The sequence below is a fragment of the Neltuma alba genome, unplaced genomic scaffold (assembly GCF_004799145.2).
Source record: "Neltuma alba isolate B1F8T4 unplaced genomic scaffold, ASM479914v2 tig00011607_pilon, whole genome shotgun sequence".
NCBI classification, from domain to species: Eukaryota; Viridiplantae; Streptophyta; class Magnoliopsida; order Fabales; family Fabaceae; genus Neltuma; species Neltuma alba.
This window is the reverse complement of record NW_021636258.1, coordinates 85,280-105,923: the sequence shown is the minus strand read 5'-3', so window position 1 is coordinate 105,923 and position 20,644 is coordinate 85,280. Positions and strand designations below refer to the sequence as shown.

Below are 20,644 nucleotides of genomic sequence, written 5' to 3'. Positions count from 1 at the left end.
AAATATCTAACCGCAGGGCGGGTCCCACATACTTTACCAAAAAAAAAAAGAAACCCCTCAATAACACCAAAGTCGCTGACTCACTCTTCCCCAAAAGCCTAAGATATTTTTCAGTCCAAAAAAAAAAAGCCAAAGATATTTTCACCCCCTTCTCTCTCATTCCACGGCTACCATCTTGCCCCTGGGCCCCACGCTCATCCCCTTCCTGTTCATCTCCATGCATTTCGAATTTAATGCTCCTCTCTTACTTTAATTAAATGCTCTTTTATATTAGTAAGATGATTTGGCTCATAACCCCCCTGGTGCCTGTTCTTTAATTCTTTAATTTAAAAAAAAAAAGAATTTCCCTTTTCTGTGTCATTTAAAATTTATTATTTATTCCCATATTCTTCCACGTCTACCTGAAAGAAAATATCTAAAGCCTTCCACGGTTTAAAACTCCAAGCATGAACCCTGGTCAAAAACAATTACTCGATTATATTTTTATGTGTCTGGATAAAATATCTATCAATCAATCACTTATGCGAAAATATCTTCGGGTTCCAGATCAACGAGTTAAAAACGTCATTTAGGATCAACTTACGAGTCGTACCTCGTTTCCCGTTCCCGTTCTCGTTCTCTCGCCCGCTCTACAGATTCAGTCGCTTTGACCGCTGATCTCCGTTTTCGTCCTCATCGATGATGCAGTCCCAGGAGGGGCAAGTACCGACGGCGGCGGCTGAAACCGCCTCGTTTTGGACGGACGAGAAGCACTTGCAGTTTCTCAACTCTTTAGAAGCCTCTTTCGTCACCGCAATGCTCGGAAACAGCTCTAGCTCAATCCACTGCCTCCGCCGTCACCTGGTCGACGTCTCCGAGTCCACGTCGGATCTGAATCCCCACCGCACCGCCTCCGTCAACTATACGGTTTCAGGTAATCATCTTCGTGCTTCCCTCTCCTTTCTTGTTCTTTCTTTCTCTCCGTCCCTTCCGAACGGAGATGTTTGAGGCAGCGTTTGGTTCCGCATTCTAAGAAATTTGAACTATCCCGGGAGCGGAGGGAGTGGTTGTTTCTGATGCACCGGGTGCTTCATGGCTGGTCGGTGGCGGGGAAAGCGTTGGATGGTTTTTGACTTGACGCAACTCCCCAACCAAACAGAACTTTACCATCCTCATTTCTTCTTAATTTTAAATTAAAATAAATAATAATCTAGACACAGCTTTCGTAATTATATATAGTACATGTTAATTTAATATATTTTAAACAATTAAAATATATATATATGTGTACATATATATATATATATATTTACTCTATATATCGAGTCACATTATTTTTTAATCGCGCGCACCCCTAAGTCTTCCCCTGGGAAGTGCTACCCACAGCTCAGCGCAGGATCAATAATTCCGTCTATACATTGAGTCATATTATTTATATTATTTGTGTTGAATTTATAAACATCAGAATATGAAGATACAGTTACTGTAGTTATTTGTTTGAATTTTTTTTGTTTAAAAAAAAACTAATAGGCGTAGTGACAAAAAGAAGCTATTGAAAAAATCTTAATATAAATGACCAACAAATTAAAGCTCTCAAATTGATATCCAAATTACAAGATTATTTGTACGTGCGTGATCAGCCTATCGAATGCCTCTGATCCTTGATCAAAATCAAAAGTGGGCTGAGTTTTTTTTTTTTTAATTTTTGTTTTCTCTTAAAAATCTTTTGTGTTAGTATGATATTGTTGGTAGAAAATTGAGGGTGCAAAGTTGGCAGGATTGACGGGTACTAACGGAGGAAGGAGAAGGAGAGGGAGAAGAAGTATGAGAAGAAGATCATCATCTCAAGCCTGCAATTCATCATTCCAGGATCAGGTACGTACCTACTCGGAGCCCTCTCTATATGTATCTCCCCAGCATCAAAACATTATGGTTTTTGCCTTACACATATTAATCTCAATAATTAATATGACCAACGATATGACGTAAAGATTAATTAATATGTGTGTGTGATATAGTCTCACACAGTGAAGTTTGGGAGGATGAGATTAGTGTTGCGTGTGGATGTTGAATGAGTAGTTACGAATACGGATATTTTGGTGGGCACGATATAATGGACTTGTTGGACGCCAAGTGAAATTGAGTCATATGATTCATTGAGTCGTTTGTTCTTTTACTTGTTTTGTGTGTCCCCAGCTAATGACGTGTGTGTGTACTGCCTACCAAGGAAAATGAATTAATGATATTCCAAAATATGTTTATATTATATTTATAAACCAAATAAGACATTATATGTGAAGAAGTTAATTAACAAATTGGTCTGGAATAGTATCCTCCCCACCTTAATATCGCTATGAAGATTATTTATTGCTTGTGTTCACTAATATTCTTTAATCTGGGTTGGTATTCCTTGCATGTATTGACATGATATATCCATACATACATACTTACATATTCCCATTGGTATAGATAGTTGTCATAAAATTTGTGGTCCCAACACCATGAACAGTGAAAACTTTTCGCATGTGCTGTGTGTGTGATTGTGTAAGCTTATCGCCAGAAACAGATCAGTAGGTGGATCGCAGATAATTTTCAAATCACTCATATATGCACACAGACTTCTCTAATAAATTGCTACCAAAATATTTCATAGAAAGAAATCAAAGAAAATTTTAAATTTCATTAGTTTTGTCTTATACTTTTATTTAATATATATACCTTCTTGGGGAAAAAAATTTACAAAATCAAAATCAAAATTTTTTTGTCTGTCTGACAAATAAATGCATATATCCTGCGTGTGAGTATATGAACGGAGAGTAAGAGGAGATGGAGAAGTTGGTGGGCTTTAGAAAATAGAAATATAAAATCAGAGGCACAGGGAAGCAATGGCAACGGGTGATTTACATGTGTGCGTACCTTGCAGGTGGTCCCACAGATTGAAATTGGACAACAACATGATATTACCGATGATTCAGACCAAGCAAGTACTGTCGACTAGGTGGTTGCTGCATGACAGCACCCTGCAACAATCCTTCTCTCTTTTCTAGTTTCTTCTGTTGTTTTTTTTCGTTTTTATTTTTTTTTACAGCATTATCTTTTTGCTAGAGTTTGCTCACAATGTTAGGTCCTTTTGGGGTACTATGAATAGTATGAACCCTAGTTCTAACATGATGGTATTTATTGAATTCCGCACGGACACTTTGGATCCGCACTCTAATCTCAACAAAGCAGAATTTAGAAACCGAGACGGATGTGTACGTCCACTGTCTAATAATTAGTCATTGAAAATATTTTTGTAAGATGCCCTCTAAAGTTTTGGTTGTGAATGGAACGCAAGTAATTGCTTTGCCAAGGAATTTACTATGCACATGCAGAGAAATTTTTTTGAGGCTTATTTTGCTAATGGAGGGCATTTTCCTTGACGCCCTCTTCCTGATTTCTGACCCACGAGTCCTTACGCCTGGGTTCGAAATTTTTCTAGCTCATGTAATCACACGCGCGCGCACGTATCTATGTATGGATCGCGCTTTTTTTTTTTGGTGATTTGGAGTATTCTTAAGTTATTTTAAATTTCAAACTAGGTTCTATTAAATCACGAGCATTAAAGTTAAAATTGTTCTAATAAGTACGGTTCTCGGCTTTTAAACTTATGTTATTCTCTTGATGAAAATGAAAGCTCTTATCATTTTAATAATATATTGTTGGTATAAACGTAGCATTTTATATCTTCCTTGTGTTTTCAAGTGTAACTATCTACAACTGTTATCCTATTCGCCAACCAAATTTGGTACTCGCCCAGTCTTAAATATAAATTACTTCTCCGGTCCTTATTATAAGACTCAATTTGACTTTTTATTTGGTTCTAATATAAGACCCAATCCATTTTCTCTCTTATATTTATGCATTTTTTTTCAAGATAATCTTTTAATAATGATAGTTTTAGCCAATATACTTAATTAGCAAATTATTTTAAGAATAACAACACTTATTTATATAAATAACCAACTTACTACTACTTCCTTAATCTCCTCAAATAAGTCAATTGGGTCTATAATTAGGACCGGATGAGTACATAATAAGTTTTATATTTATGATTGAAGGGAGTATATAATATTAAATTAATGATGATTATGCCTTAAAAGTACTGACTAAATTATATTTAGGACCGAAGGAGTATATAATATTAATATTAATGATAATTATGCCTTAAAAGTTACGTGACTAAATTAACATACTTATCAACCAAGGTTCAACGCGGCTGTGCTTGTTTGCCACAATATATATATATATATATATATATATATATATAGAAACACACATAAATTATGAGCACTCTAAGTTTATCAGATCTGGATTATTTATATCTGATTTGAACGATCCAGATTTAAAATATTTAATTAATTATTTTTAAAAAACTAATTTTTAAAAGAATGATAGTTAAAGATCATCAGTATTTTAGATTCTATATATATTAAAATAATTATTTTGAATAAATAAAAAATTAAATCCAGACCATCAAAATGAGATATTTGATATATTAACAAATTAAAAAACATTAAATGTAAGAAGCCAAAGAAACATTGAATTGGAATATTTGATATTTAGTGCGACCCATTGAGAAGGAATAAGGAGGGAAAGTGAGATGAAGAAGTTGTTTTTTTTTTTTAGGAACCACAACAAAATTCAACAGCAACAAATACAGGAGAAAATAAAGGGTCTGTGTGTGTATGGCGCTTGTGAAATGTGGTTTCTTGTTGTTCAAATTTAAAAGGGACCTATGAATTGTGGAGAAGAAACATGTCGCTTTCGAGTGCTTGGATGATTATGAGAAATCAAAAATGGGAAGAGGGTTCCAGAATTGGATAAGCAGATTAGGGAATTGGCATAAATTGGCGGCGTCCAAAAAACCTCACACCCCAACAGGGGACCAACCCAGTAGTTTGCTTGTCATCGGCTTCTGCTTCACCCTACGCCCAAATGGTTGAAACCCCTTTATCTTCAAAATAATAGAGTCCAAGCCAAGTTCATATGCAATCCAGAAATTTTTAAACTTTCAAGGTAATACAAAGTAATCCCGAGAACACCGAATACTCCTGGCCTAGTGGTGACTGGCTAGGCCACAAGTGAGGCGAGTCTCTGCTCTTTCAGGGCGGGAGTTCGAATTCTCACTTGTTAAAAAGGGTATCGAAGAGGGCTTTACTTGTCGCTCGGCCCGAATCCGGACTAGTCGATCGCTCGGGTACAACTGGCCCAAAGAGGCTGGAGCCCAGAAAAGGCGCGGTTGGATACCGGATGGTTTATACCAAAAAAAAAAAATCCCGAGAACACTTTCAAAGTATTAAGCGTTACAGTCTGTACATTAATAATCCAAATGGATATTATGAAGACACCACAGATCTCAAATTCTGAATAGGCGGACTGGCACACGGCACGTATGGAAACCAGAGATGTTGAGGCTCCAAGCAATTACAAATGCTGTATCCATCAGATTGAACCATCCATATATTCCTTTATTTACAATTCTATCCTTTCCCATCTCTCTCCACTCTCCTAATGGGAGAATCAGAGCACCATCTCACTTGTTTACACCCATTTTAGGGCATTATATGGGCACAACAAAGACCAATCCCCCGAGTGCTAGTCCCTTTCCATGTGGAGATTTTTTCCCTCTAAAGTTTGAATAAAATCTCACTCTTTTTCAAAAGCGTATCTGACCCTGATAACTCTCGGAACCCAAATCATCTAGGCTTTGTTTCACCAAAAAGAAATCTCACTTTTTTATCTCCCAAATAGTGAACTAGTTTCTTTGCATGCAAAGAGCCGTGTTGGAAGGTACCAAACGATAAACCCCTGCATTTCTCTAAATAATCTGACTAATTACATATGTTAAAAAGAGTTTTCATTAATAAAGGAAATTTTCAATATGAATAATTAGGTGGTCGTTTTAGGAAAAATCAATAGATATGTGTGTTGTGTATAATAAATAATAATCTTCCCAATTATATTTTTTAGTCTCCGTAAATTGGTTATTTATATCTGATAATTAGATGGGGCATAATAGCATATGATAACACCAGCAAAGGTGGTCTAGCCCCACAAGAACACGGTTGAAATTCTACTGCACCGCTGATGCAAAAGCTTTACTGATAAATAGCGCATACGAGGATATTTATTATAAAATACTGAAATTACACTCAATAAAAATTCTTGGTTAAAACTTTTTGATAAATTAGTTAAAAAAATTTATAATTAGTTAGAAATCCTATATAAAAAAATTAATACTTACAAAACATATTATTATATTATGTTATACCGAAATTCTTATAATAAAAATCAGAGGAGCAACAAATAATAAATATAAGTGTAGAGATTAGCTAGTTATTATTAAAATAAGAGCAGAATAAAAGCAACTATTCAGGGAAAGATAGGCGCCTCCATTTCTTCCATGGTCATGACATGTATGATACATGTGTTGACATTATCATGCTAATTCACATGAGAGCATGGAAACGAAAACAAACAAATAAACGGAAGTTTCTCGATTAAAAGACGTAACGTGGTACCTTCTAGCGTTTTCCTTTCCTTTTCCTTCCTCCTTTCTCTCTCTTCCCCCCTTTTCCCTCTTTCATTCCATTTTCTCTCTCCTTCATAAATTCTCATGAGAACCTTCTAGAAATACTCTCATCGTTCCTCCCTTCCTTCCCTCCTTCCACTTTCTCCCTCCTCTCTCTTCCTGGCTCACCTTCCATCGATGCCCATCATGAACCCTCCCAAAAGCACCACTTTCAGGTAAATTTTTACGAGTTAACCTCATCTCAAGGTTGTATTTTTCGGGCTTTTCTGGCTTGTCTTATATGGCTCCGCCGCCGGTGGATCACAACGGCGAGTCCACGGCCGGTGACACCCAGAGATCTATCCCAACGCCGTTCCTTTCCAAAACGTATCAGCTCGTCGACGATCACATCATAGACGATGTGATTTCCTGGAACCAAGACGGATCTACTTTCATCGTTTGGAACCCTACCGAATTCGCCAGAGATTTGCTTCCTAAATATTTTAAGCACAACAACTTCTCCAGCTTTGTTCGCCAACTCAACACCTATGTAATTATCATATATCGTCTTAGTCTTCTTCTTTTCCAATCCGTCGAATCTTTCATTTGATTCTATTTTTATTATCTGTATATATGCAGGGATTCAGAAAGGTTGTGCCTGATCGGTGGGAATTCTCGAACGAGTGTTTCCGCAGAGGCGAGAAACGACTTCTGTGCGAAATACAACGACGGAAGATTTCAACGCCTTCGACGCCGACAACGACGTCCCCGGCAGCGAAGGCCGGGACCACTGCGACTGTGGCGGTGCCGGGGCCGGTGCCGTTGACTTCTATACCGACGGCGATGCCGATCATCTCGCCATCAACCTCAGACGAGGAGCAGGTGATTTCGTCGAGTTCGCCGTCCTCGAAAGCTCCGGCCGAGCTCATGGACGAGAACGACAGGCTGCGAAAAGAGAACGTGCAGCTGTCGAAGGAATTAGCGGAGATGAGATCTCTCTGTAACAATATTTTCTCTCTATTATCTAACTACGCCAACAACCAAATCGATGGCGCTCTGCAAGGAAAAGACACCGTGAAACCGTTGGATTTAATGCCATCGAAACGGAACTCCGGGGAGGAGGAGCCGCCATCGGTGGAGGAGTTAAATCCGAAGCTGTTTGGGGTGGCGATTGGTGCGAAGAGAGCGAGGGAAGCGAGCGGGGGAGCGGAGGAGGAGGACACACTGCTAAGCTTGCATCAGCCGGGGCCAGCGGAGGTGAAATCTGAGCCGTTGGATTGTCAGAACCATCGAGAGAACCAGGAGACGCCGTGGTTCAATCATTGCGACAGAGCAAATAGTGTGTGTAATTAGCACACACCAGTGAGGGAATACGGTTAGATTAGAATAGGAACGGCGCAGAGAATCCGAGTCCCCACAAACGGAGACGCACGTACGAGCCAAGGGTCACGTGCGCGGGGACCGATTCCGAGAAGCTTCTCAGAGGCGCATTCACAAGAGTCTGCTTCTTTGAAAGAAAATTAGAAAACGATACCCTCTCTCTCTCTCTCTTCTTTCTGTAGTTAACTATTTTGTTTTTTCTATTTTTGCATTGAATTGAACTTTTTATGTAGATCCATATTTTTATTTAAATTCGTCGCCCCAAGTAAGTGAAATACATGTGCGATGTGCCCTTTTTATTTCATATCTCTTGCTTCATTGACTAGTCACGTTGAAGACGAACATTTTGGTTGAGAGATGTGTTCATTAAATGAGCAGCCAGATAGTGGTCACGCATCTAACATCCCATGGATAGGAAATGGTAGGTGATTATGGCGAGGACAGGTAGCGGTTTGAGAACCTTGCAATAATTATCATTGGAATTTTTCGTTTAACAAGTCAATGATAATAATATGAGGTTATTTGAGATCGTGTTCAAAATTGTTTATAGATATATTTTATGTAGGCTGAGATAAAATTTTTTTACATACTTATTTTACGTTCTCAATTAAATAGTTACTTATAAATTATTTGAAATCTTTTAATCGTATAAAGAGTGATGTATTAATCGTATAACTCTAATTATTTAATTTTGTGAAGGTAGAAGAGAATGAGATTTGAATGTTGGCTCACCTGTCAATAGCAGCAAGAAGCTTCCGTGTTTATTGTTTCCATCTCTTTTTTTTTTTTGTAAAACTGAAAATAAAAGAAGGGGGTAGATAGAGTTGGATATGATATGGATGAAGGAGGGGCTTAGTTGGCTTTCGTTGTCAAAGGGTGAACAGGGGAAATTCCTTTTCTTTGATTTGGGAGGAGCAGAGCAGCCAAACGCAGCAGGATTTATTATTAATTAAACAATTAGTATTAGGGGTTGCGTAAAGAGGGCGGAAGTAGGCTCCAGAGTTCAATGATTGACCCTCCACCACCCCCGTAAAAAGTCAAACTTCCTGGCCTTCCTTGATTACGCTTTCTTGTTCCAAAAGGGCGTTTAGAAATGAGAAACTTCATTATAAAATGTCGCTTTCGCTTTACATTACTTTATTCAAAACCACTTTTTGTTTTTTGAGGTGTTTTATTCAAAATCACTTCTTTTTTTTTTGAAGTACAAGAGAGCGGGTTCAAACCCCCACACACACCCAACACACGCATTCAAAACCACTTTAAATGAGTGTTTTTATACTTCACGGGACCAAGTTACTATTAGTACTATTTAAGGAGAACTTCTATAAAATCTCAAATAATAAATATAATCATTAAAAAATCTCAGTAACAACAACATAGTATGTAATAACAAATTTTATAATAATAAATAACAACTACTTAGTTATTATTCAAATTTATTGATAATTATTTTCTTTTCATGGACCTCATTATAATTTTTGCAAATATTTTATTTGTTCTTAATAGAAGTAACTTTATTATATTTATTATATTATCTTCGGTCTTAAACATAAGCTCTCATTTGTTAATTTATGGTCATATGGATTATTTTTTAGGCATGTATATATTAAATGAAAATACAAATATTAAAATTTAAAAGAGTTGATAATATTTATTCTTTTTTTTTATTTTGTTAGAATGTACTTAAAAATGCCTTATAAATAAAGAAAAAGTGTAACTATTCGGCTAGAAAATAGCAAAGAGCAAGGATACTGAAATTACGCCGTGGAAGAATGGATCAATTAAAGGATGTAATTTTGGTCAATTATCTTAAATATCAAAACCATAGGAACAAGCTGTTGATCACTTCTCTGCGTACGCTAAGCTTTCTTCAATGTACTTATCTGACAATTTAGGAAAGTTTACTCACAAGAATTCTCTTAATTGCTTTGCATGTAAACAAGAGAATTAAACCTTGAAAAGGTTTCGTCAATATTCAATATAAAATATTACTCCCCCATTTTTAAATACAAGACCCTTATATGTAAGACCGGAGGAGTATTTATTATTTATAAATGATAAATAATTCAACCAACTGTTACCGTTATAACATGGCCCAAAACCACACTTGACCTACAATTGGTGGCTCGGCCCAACAAACCACAGTTTCGGCCCAGACAGACAGGCATATTTTTAATGCCCGAACGTGGTTGATTCTAAAGTTTTAACGCTTTTCGTAAGGAAAAAAAAAATGATCCTTTTGGGGCTTGTTACTTAACACCTAATGTCTGGTTAAAAAAAAAAAAAGCTGATGAGAAATGAATTCTCACTGCCTACTTTTTTCATGACTATTTGCCTACTTGTCATGGTTGTTGTTGGATGAAGTTTAGAGCGATAAAATTTAATAGTAGTATTTTATAAAACTATCAATGAAATATTATATTATAGTAAATAGATGGGTAAATGTAAACTCATTAAAGTTTTATTTATAAGTCATGGGCACATATAGTTTACTCAAGATATATTCTCATCTTTTGATCCTTGTATATTGTAAATCGTTTCATAAGACATTATGGGCACATATAGTTCTTCAAGATTGCTTCTCATCATGTAAGAAACATTTCGGAGGAATCAGTCAACATGATGAAAAGATTTTGATGTAAATTAACTACACATGCGATTACAATAATACTCAGCTATTTGTTAGATCAGTTCACATATTATTTCCTATCTGAATAACCATACTACCACCCCTGTTGACTTGGATATTCTAAACTACTCTCCTTTGATACCCTTCAAAAGCTTGAACACCTGAAGCATGGTGGGCCTGTTTGCAGGATTGTCAGAGAGGCACACACAAGCAATCTGCAGCATCCGAAGCATCATCTGCTTCGAATCGGCATCCAGAACCTTTGGATCAAGAACATCAGCAGCCTGTCCCTTCTTGATCTTCAGAAAAACCCACCCCACCAGATTCCCACCTTCAATGTCTTTGAAATCAGGCCCTGTTGGTTCTTTTCCAGTCACCAGCTCAAGCATAATGACCCCAAAACTGTAGACATCTCCTCTTGTTGTGGACCTACCACTCTGTCCATACTCAGGTGGAATATACCCAAATGTTCCAGCAATGTCAGTGGTGATGTGTGACTCACAGGCACTGATAAGCCTAGCAAGTCCAAAGTCTGCAACTTTAGGCTCAAAATCTTCATTAAGCAATATGTTGCTAGCTTTAATGTCTCTGTGAATGATGTGGGGGATGAACCCGTGATGAAGGAAAGCTAACCCTCTGGCTGCACCAGTTGCAATTTTGTACCTTTTTTTCCAGTCAAGCACTTCAAGGGCTCCGCCAGTCCTGTTTCTCAACCAAAGATCTAAGCTTCCATTCACCATGTATTCATAAACAAGGAGTTTCTCTTCACCCAAGGAGCAATAGCCAAGAAGTGGAACAAGATTCTGATGCTTCACCTTGCCTAAAGTTTCCATTTCAGCCATAAATTCACGATGGCCCTGCGTTTTAGCTTCGCTCAGCTTCTTTACTGCAACTGTTTTGTCATTGGGTAGAGTAGCCTTGTATACAGTCCCAAAACCTCCATCTCCAATTATGTTAGTCTTGCTGAAGTTACCAGTAGCTTCAAGGATATCCTCCAAAGTTAGTTTCAGAAGAGGCTGCTCAAACATTGCAACATTTATACTCAGAGGTTCCTTCGATCTGCTACTGCTCAAGAAATAAAGATTTTGATCCACGTAGTTGTTTAGCTTGTGTTCCTCAAGGTCTTCTGGATCATTTTGCCTCCTAACAATCCATCTATGCAGAACAAATGCAACGCTCAGAGTCATCAGTGTGATTGTAATGGCAATCCCAGCAAGTTGCCAGGCATTAGACAATGAAAATCTACCAATGCCTTTGATTGGGCAATTGACGCCCAAAATCCGCCCACAGAGATTTTTGTTTCCTGAAATTTTAACTCTTGATAGGTTCTGGCAAATACCGCTTCTGGGTATAGGCCCTTCCAATCTGTTTTGAGACAAATCAAGGTAGTCCAGATTACTTAGGCTGCAAATTTTCTCAGGAATCTTTCCATATAACCTGTTCCCAGAAACATCGAGGTACTCCAGCTGCACCAGATTCCCAAGTTCCGATGGAATCTCTGCCATGAACATATTTCCATGAACATCCAAATTTGTCAAGAAAGAAAGGTTTCCCAAATAACTTGGCAAATCCCCAGTGAAGCAATTAACGCTCAAATTCATTGTCTCAATCCTCCATGTCATAGTATTAGAGAAGAGCACCCCTATTTGGCCAGAAAGCTTGTTCTGCTGCACATAAAGACCAACAAGGCTTTGAAGGCCCGATAGAGAGGATGGAAGCTGGCCACTAAGCTCATTAGAGCTCAAATCTAAGTGAGTCAGCTCTTTCATGTTCCCGCAGCTAATTGGAATTGGACCGGACAACTTATTTCCTGTTAAATTCAGCTTCACCAAACTGTCCATTTTCCCAAGACTTTCGGGAATGGTTCCATTAAGTTGATTATGTCCCAGATATATCCTTGTAGCTTGAGGGAATCTCCAAGTTCTGGTGGAATGGAACCTGACAAGAAGTTACCAGACAAATCTAGGGTTGTAAGATTTGTCAGGCGAGAGAGCGAGCTTGGGATACTCCCAGAAAGCATGTTGTTGCTGAGCAAAAGATCCACAATGACCATACAGCTCCCCAGTTCATCAGGTATAATCCCAGACAGTTTGTTATGGGACAGATCAAATACTCCAAGGTGTTGAACAAAGCTCAAATCAGGGATGGCAACTCTGCTAAAATATGAAGATCGTCTTGCAGGAATAGACCCAGAAAGATTATTATGGGACAGAACCAGACATTGTAATTGGCTCAGTTCCACTAGTTTATCTGGAATGGATCCATTCAGTCGGTTATTTCCAAGGTCTAAGGTTGTCAATGAAATGCAATCTCCTAGCTCTAACGGAATATTCCCTTCAAGAACATTTCCATTCAAATTAAGAACAGACAGACCCGTAAGATTTCCAATTTCCTTGGGTATAGTACCCGTCAGTTGATTGTTATTAAGGACAAGCCTCTCTAGAAGAACTGCGTTCCCAATCTCCCCAGGAAGAGAGCCCTGCAGAAGGTTATTTGCTGCAGAAAACTCCATTAGAGTTGATGAATTCCACAGACTTGAAGGTATGCTTCCACTGAAATTGTTTGAGTCAAGATCAAGCACCATCAAAGGAAGCTCTGAAAGGTACTGAGGGATAGAACCAGTGATCTGATTTTTCATCAGTTGTAATTGGATAAGGTTCTTACACCTAACAAATGCTTTCTCAATTGTGCCCGTAAGGAAGTTATCATCAAAGTCAATCTCCGAAAGTGAAGCAGCATTACATAGCTCCTGAGGTATGGCACCTGTCAGCAAGTTGCTTCTCAAACTGAGGTGCTCCAATGAAGAGCAATTCCCAAGCTCAGGAGGAATTTTACCAGAAAATCTATTCTGCGAAAGCAAAACAGTACTAATCTGATTCCACTTTCCAAGCCAAGCAGGCAAGAGTCCATGAAACTGATTCCTTTCAGCTATGAATGACACCATGGGAAGCTCGGAAAGCTCCTCTGGCAAGGACCCAGAAAGCGAGTTGAAAGAAAGCATCACAGAACTCAAGTTTCTACAACTTCCAAGCTCAGACGGTATGGAGCCAGTAAGCTGAGCGAAAGAAAGGTCGAGCAATTTCAAATTCTGAAGCTTCCCAATAAACTTCGGTATCGAACACCTCAAGGGGTTGTAAGAAAGGTCAAGATTAGACAATGACTTCAGTTTCGACATTTCTTCAGGCAGTGGACCTTCTATAGAACTAGAAGGCGCATAAAGCACTTGAAGCCGCGAAAGCTCCCCAAACTCAGGAGGCAATCTACCCGTAAATTTATTAGAGGCAATGTAAAGAGCAGTGATATTCCTCAAGTTACGGATTTCTGGTGGTAGAGAACCAGAAAAAGAATTGTTTGAAACGTCAACGGAAATCAAAGACAGAGTTCCCGTGAAAAGAGTCAAGGGTAGAGAACCTGAGAGAAGATTGTTGCTGAGATCAAGGAACTGAAGATGGCACAGGTTTCCGATGCTTTCTGGAACGGTTCCGGTGAGGTCATTACCAGAAAGGTCGAGGACACGGAGCTGCGACAGGGACCCCAGCTCCGGCGGGATTTTTCCGGTAAATGAGTTGGAGCTGAGTGCGAGAGTTGTAAGCTGAGTCAAACTGCTGAGCTCGTCCGGAATTTCCCCAGAAAACTGATTATAACTAAGATTGAGCTCCCTCAGGTTTCTCAGATTAGCTATCCGTGGAGGAATACCGCCAGAGAGTGCGTTGGAGAATAAGTTAAGGACGGTAAGGCCGGTGAGGGAGAAGAGGGACGAAGAGAGTGGGCCTTCGAGGTGAAGAGTCGGAAGAGAAAGTGAGGTAACTCGGTCGAGCTCACAAGCAACGCCAACCCAGTTGCAGTGTGGGGTTGAAGAGTTCCATGAAGCAAGAAGCCTGGGGTTATGGAGACTGGTCTTGAAAGAAAGGAGGTGATTTTTCTCAGGGTTTTCACCAGTGTAGTGCGTGAAAGCACAAGCAAGAAAACAGCAGAGGTGGAACACGAAAAGGCAATGAAGAAGAAGATTGAAAGGAAAAGCCATGGGTGACGGAGAAAAAGGCAGAGGTTTCAGTTAGAGAGGAAGGAAGGGTTCATGCGGGACAGAGAGAAAAAGATGAAGACACGGAAATGGGATGGCATTGCAGAGAGAAGGAGGAAGAAGGAGAAGAAGAAGGCATGAAAGGCGTTGGCTGGCAAGAACGAAATACGGAGGAGGCAGTGAGAGGGAGGGAAAGAGAGAAGTGAGTGCCAAAAGAAGTTAAGTGTCAGGTGGCAAAACGGACCTCACGTGACTCCGCCTCTCGTAACAGCAAAATTTTCAACACCCAAAAGATTCACGTTTCAAAAGAAACTACGTTCCATTACCACCTCAATCATGCAAAAATATATTTAACTAAATTAATCAAATCACCAATTGGATCACACTTATTCACTTATTATTAATATTAATATTCATGTCTCTTGAAATTATAAGTCAGTAATTCATGAATTTGAAAATAAAGATATGATCTTTTTAAAAATATATATGGACGTAAACTACTAAACTTACATGTTAATATTTGAATTACAATTGTTTCAACTTAAGTGAAAAAATGTATTAAGTATAAAAAAAATTAAATATGTAAGTTTGAAAGAATAGGGTTAATATAATTTTTAAATTTTTAAATTATAGTATATGTGTTATTTATTTACTATATACGAGAGTATGAACCTCAGTTTACTTGGTACCCTGTGTTCTTTGTAAAATGATTTTCAAAAATTGGATGATCTGATAGGAATTATTACACAATCATTTTGTGATAAAACCTGTATTATTAATACATAAACATAAAATAAATTCTCCCCCATTTTTTTCCAGTGAAATAAAAAATAAAAAAGCTCAGAGCTGGCCATATAGTCAACGAAAAAAGGGCGAGGCAGGCTTAGGGGTTTCAGAAAACCTGGGTTTTGTCGCACTCTCTTTTTTTGCCCTTTTTTTTGAGAATAGAGGCTAAGCATGTCTGTCTCTCTCTCTCTCTCTTTTATTTTATTAAAAAAAATTTGTCTCTTCATGCTTTATCTTTTCCAAGAAACAGATATACTCTAGAATAGGAGTGATGGGATTCGGCCAAGCACTCCTAGGCTTCTTTGTTTCTTTACTTCTTTATTGTCAACTTCATTATTACCCTATTTTCTCATTGCCACTTTTGTAGTTTCATGAGTTAACTCGAGAGGAGTTGATATTGGTATTGGATTGAGTTTCAAAACACACTTTATTGGCAATGTAAATGCCTTTTTTCCCTTAAAAGAGGTGTTTGGAAGCAGCATTTTTTTTATAAAACGAGACAAATTTTTTTATATATTTACCTCGTGTATTGTAAAAGTATTTTTAAAATTATAATTTGATTTTCATCTAAACACCCTCTAAATTAATTAATACGGCCATGTTGATATAAACTGAAACAAAATTTTTCTTATGTTTTGCAAATTATTTTTGAAAATTCTAATTATTACTCTAAAAAATTTTAACCTTCAAGAAAATACTTTTAAAGAGAAGTTTGCCTCACCACAAGTCAGAACTTTAATTTAAATTAGTTACTGTGACAAATAACCCTACAGATACAGGTTGTGAAGGCCAGAAACGGCTTATGAGATTTCAATCAAAATTTTCCCTAGGGAAGTCACTATGCAGTCTTAAGAAAAAGATGTAATTCTCAAAAATTTTATAACAAGTAAATAACATTTGTTAATTTTTTTGGAGCGAAAAAAAGTTTTAGTATTAGAGATGATAATAAAATATTTACTACTCACTTGTTAATTTTTTTAGCATTTATATTATTTTCTTGGGAATAATTTCTCCTTCTTTTACCCTGGTCAAAAAAAAGTTTATAATTCTTCCATCAACCTTTGTTGCTTTATCGTCAAAAGCATAAATCTACTTTGCTTTTTAAAACTAATGATGAGTAATTTAAATGACAAATACTTATTTAAAAGATTGCAAGCAATACAAAAATATAATAAATTGAGAATAGCTTTAAATTCCACAATAACCATTAAAAATATTTTTCCAATTTGATGTCTCCATATGACTTCAGCTATCTATAATTTTCTGCTTCTTCTCAATGATTAATGTATGATCACCAAATCCCTTGTCTTTTCATGCTCTGCAAATTATGTTTTCAAAATTAATTAATGCCAGTTATGTATTTTTTTTGTATTTTAATTAACAAAAATTTTAAATTTATAAAAATTGTCATTTACTAGTAGTATCACTTCTTGACGGTACAATAATACATATAACTTTTTGTAAAAGGCATATTTGGGCTGATCCTCTGAGACAGAGGGCAGGAAAAAGGGTGGAGTAGTGGAGTATATCCGAAGTTAAGTGACAGAAACGCCCTCGAGAAACGAGACGAGACTCGGGATTGGGGATTCTGATGCGAAAACGGGAAGGATGTTGCTGGGGATGTGGGGGCATTTTCGTCATTCAAGGATGACAAGGAGATTCTCTTGAGAGCTCATGATATGAAGTGACGTGGGTGAGATATTCTGTCCGTAAAGCTCATCGGGGGAATCATTATTTCCATTTTCAAATACTACCAAACTTATTTTATTTTTCATATTTATTTATTTTTTAAAATAATTTTTATATTATATATTAAATATTTTATCAAATGATATTTTATTAATAAAAATTTTTAAAAAACAATAATTATTAATTAAAAATAATCATCTTAATTAATTATTTTAATTTATTTAAATTAATTAATTAATTTTTATATTAAAAACAAAAAATAGTGTATTTCTAAGATGCACAGTCTTTATTAATGGATGGCACTTTACTTTTTTTTTTTCATGGAAATATCCAGTCTATTTTTATTTACAAGTTACTTATATTTAAACTTACAAATTAAGAAATGTATTAAATTAATGATATTTTTATAATTTATCCTTGTTGTACAGAGCGTATTAAAAATATATTAGTATTTTCTATTTTTCTCACATATTTATTTTATTTTCTTCCACATTTATTAAGTAAGTGGAATAAAATTATAAGAAATTCATTAATTACTCTATAAAATTTTCATATTTAGAAATAAATTTTTTTTATAAGTAACTTATAAATAGTAGTAACATAGTATTATTTGAGTCAATCATTAATATTTTTGCTATTTTTACTAATGATATTTGTATAAAGAATAAAAGTGTAATTTTACCAATAATCTTATTCTCAAATGTACTTAGCATCACGGTCTTCTTTTTTTTTTTTTTTTTTTTAAATTGGCCTGAAGCATCACTGTCTTTTTAACAGAACCATCTCAATGTATACTTTACTTTTTTTGGTCATCGAAATGTATAGTATTTGAGTCCGTAAATCATTAATAAACACGTTAGAATTAAAATTAGACGTTACATTATTCAGTATATTCACCAATAATGAATAGGCTGAATAGAAGATGTTCAATTCCCTTTGAATAAATACAAGTTTTATAATAGTAATTAGAAGAATTAAACTCCTAATATCCCATTATGGCAAAAAAAGAATTAAATGAATAAAAGAATTCCTGATATCTCATAGTTGTGGAATGTGGACGGCAGATACGGCAACATGACTTATAAATGATAAATACTATTTTGCCCAGCAAATAATAAATATCTCCAGCTAAATGATATCAAGTTATAAATGTTACATATTCAATCATCATAATCAAACATAATACCCCCTCTACTCTTAAAAATAAGGCATAATTTGAAGATAGGATTTGATTTTAAATATAAGACATGAATCTATGTTGTCTCTCCAATTTATAATGTCTTTTCAAAATACCCTTATTGACTATAAAGGATCTTCATCTACAATAGTTTTAATGTACATAATTAAATATAATAATTTAGAAAAATCAACACACATTTGTTACAAATAAAAAACTTAACTAATAGTTTTAATCTCTATTAACAAGTTATCTAGCCTTTATATTAAAGATGGTAAGTAGTATGCCGTGAAAAACTACCTATATTTATAATAATTGTATATCTCTTTGGTTATTAATATAAAACCTATTTAATTAATTTGATTAAATTAGCGAATTAGATAAGTTAGTTAATAATAAAAAATATTATATGTTTTTTTAAAACACCATAATCATCTTTCTTAATACTCTCTCTTTCTCTCCTATTTAATTATGATTGAGAAAGTATTAGTAAAAATTATTTAAAAATATTAATAGATATAAAAATAAGTTTTATATTTAAAACTAAAATTAATTTAATAATTAGATTTTATATTAAATCCACGCGATGAGCGTGTGTGCATTTTAAAGGAGGCGGTGCCGGAGGGGGAGATGGCTGCAGTGCTGAAAGGCCACATTAGCACGAGCATGTTTCCCCGGCCATGTGGTCCCCCCCTTAACCTCCAAAAATGTCTTCTCCCTTATGATCTACCTCGCTTATCCCTTTCACTGCTTTTTTAAATTATTATTATTATTATTATTATTATTATTACTTACAGTGGCAGACTCCAATAAGCATGTTCCAATCCAATCCAATCTCTCATCTACAAGCGAGTATTGGTCCTACTACACCATAAGTTTACGAGTAATTCTTTTGTTACTTATTGTAAAAAATAATTTATCAAATCATGTTAATAAAAAATTAGTCAAGGTTGACTAGATACAATAAACATGTAAAAAATGTAAAATTTTCCTAAACATATCCTTATTTGTAAGGGAGAGAGAATAAGGAAAAGAATAGAAAATTTATTAAAATACAAAAAAAAAAAAGATTGTGGAAGAAAGATATATTGATATGAGTGACTTAATAGGGGTAAGGTTAGATATAGAAGGAAATTAGAGTGAGATGGCGTTTGGTTTGGTGGAGCGTTATAAATATTAAACACTACTGAGTAGCAAAACAGGTGCATGAATATCAAAGAATAATAAAGAGGGCAAGGTCTGTGGGTGAGAGGTGCGTTTGAGGGAAACGTGCACGCTTACAGGACCATCCCAAGGAACTGCAGTCTTTCCCAAACTAAAGAAAAAAACACAGAAAAAGCAAAAAAAAGAGGGTCTGGTTTCCCCAGTTTGGTGATTGACAATTCTGGGAGGGAACTGAAAGGCGAGGCTTCAGAAAGGAAACTAGATTGTGAAAGATTGTGATATGACTTTGCGTGAGTGGATTGGACGCAAACGTCTATGATATATTCAATCTTATTTTCTGACCATATTCAGCATCTTAGTTTTATTTATAGTGTATTTAGTGTTCTGATTTTATTTTTATAGTTACATCAGGGATGTATTATAGATAAGATCAAAATAATGCATTTTTATTCTGTTTTTTTTATGGATATTATAGGGTATCATTCTTTGGTTGAGATTATGAGTGGAATTAAACTCATGATCTACTACTTTAAAAAAAAAATCATATTATTAACCACACAGGTGTGGCTTTCGTAATTACTTGATTCCTTAACTAAGTGGTGGGATTCAAATCTAGACATGAAAACCATATCCTGACTAACCGTTTATCCTTAAGTAGAGGTTTCGTGGTGAGGAGATTAGCTACTGCTATTAGCAGTAGATACTCTAGTTTATAAAAAAAATCATATTATTAAATTATGAAGTTATTGGGATATTCACTCAATCTCAAATTGATATTGAAATAAAGTCTGGTGTTATTTAGAGTCAGCGCTTTTGGGGGGCATACAGATGCCATATGCAGGAGCAGAGAGAGAGAGAAGAGTGATGGATGAAAAGAAAGGGGAGGGAAGGGAAAAGAGATTCCCTTTTATTCCAAATTCTGAAACTGTGGTTGCGGGGGACGGGGGGTTTGGTACAGCGGCAGGTACTTGGTGTTGGTAGTATTGAATTGTGATCATTTTCAAGGAACCATTTGTGGGTTTCCTCGGTCTCTGAGTTTCACTCTCATTTCCATTTGTATTCTTTCTTCTTCTCGTTCAACCATTCCAATCAAACCTGCTATCATTTTCTTATTATTATTTATTACCCTCATTATTACTGTTTACCTTTCCCCCTCTTGAGTCTTGACGTTTCTTCCTCCTCCTCTGGCCTTGGTGCTCCTCGCATTCATTACCTTTCCTCCTTCCTACCAACTCCAACTAAATTTTTTAGCCACCCTCTCCGTTT

At 36.0% G+C, this 20,644-nt stretch overlaps 3 protein-coding genes across 3 annotated transcripts; 2 read left to right on the top strand and 1 right to left on the bottom strand.

The window, feature by feature from the left end:
• Positions 1-512: 512 nt before the first annotated feature.
• LOC114715687 (uncharacterized) lies at positions 513-2,977 on the top strand. The gene is made up of 3 exons (XM_028900554.1): positions 513-913; positions 1,757-1,854; positions 2,903-2,977. Exons 1-3 carry the CDS (start codon positions 679-681, stop codon positions 2,975-2,977), a joined length of 408 nt encoding a protein of 135 aa, XP_028756387.1. The 5' UTR covers positions 513-678.
• Positions 2,978-6,461: 3,484 nt separating this feature from the next.
• Positions 6,462-8,214, top strand: LOC114715682 (heat stress transcription factor B-2b). The gene is made up of 2 exons (XM_028900550.1): positions 6,462-7,082; positions 7,172-8,214. Exons 1-2 carry the CDS (start codon positions 6,834-6,836, stop codon positions 7,883-7,885), a joined length of 963 nt encoding a protein of 320 aa, XP_028756383.1. The 5' UTR covers positions 6,462-6,833; the 3' UTR covers positions 7,886-8,214.
• Positions 8,215-10,519: 2,305 nt separating this feature from the next.
• LOC114715677 (leucine-rich repeat receptor protein kinase EMS1) lies at positions 10,520-14,698 on the bottom strand. The gene is given in 2 exon segments (XM_028900543.1): positions 10,520-12,435; positions 12,438-14,698. Coding segments are annotated over 2 exon segments (3,897 nt in total). The 5' UTR covers positions 14,566-14,698; the 3' UTR covers positions 10,520-10,666.
• Positions 14,699-20,644: the final 5,946 nt, after the last annotated feature.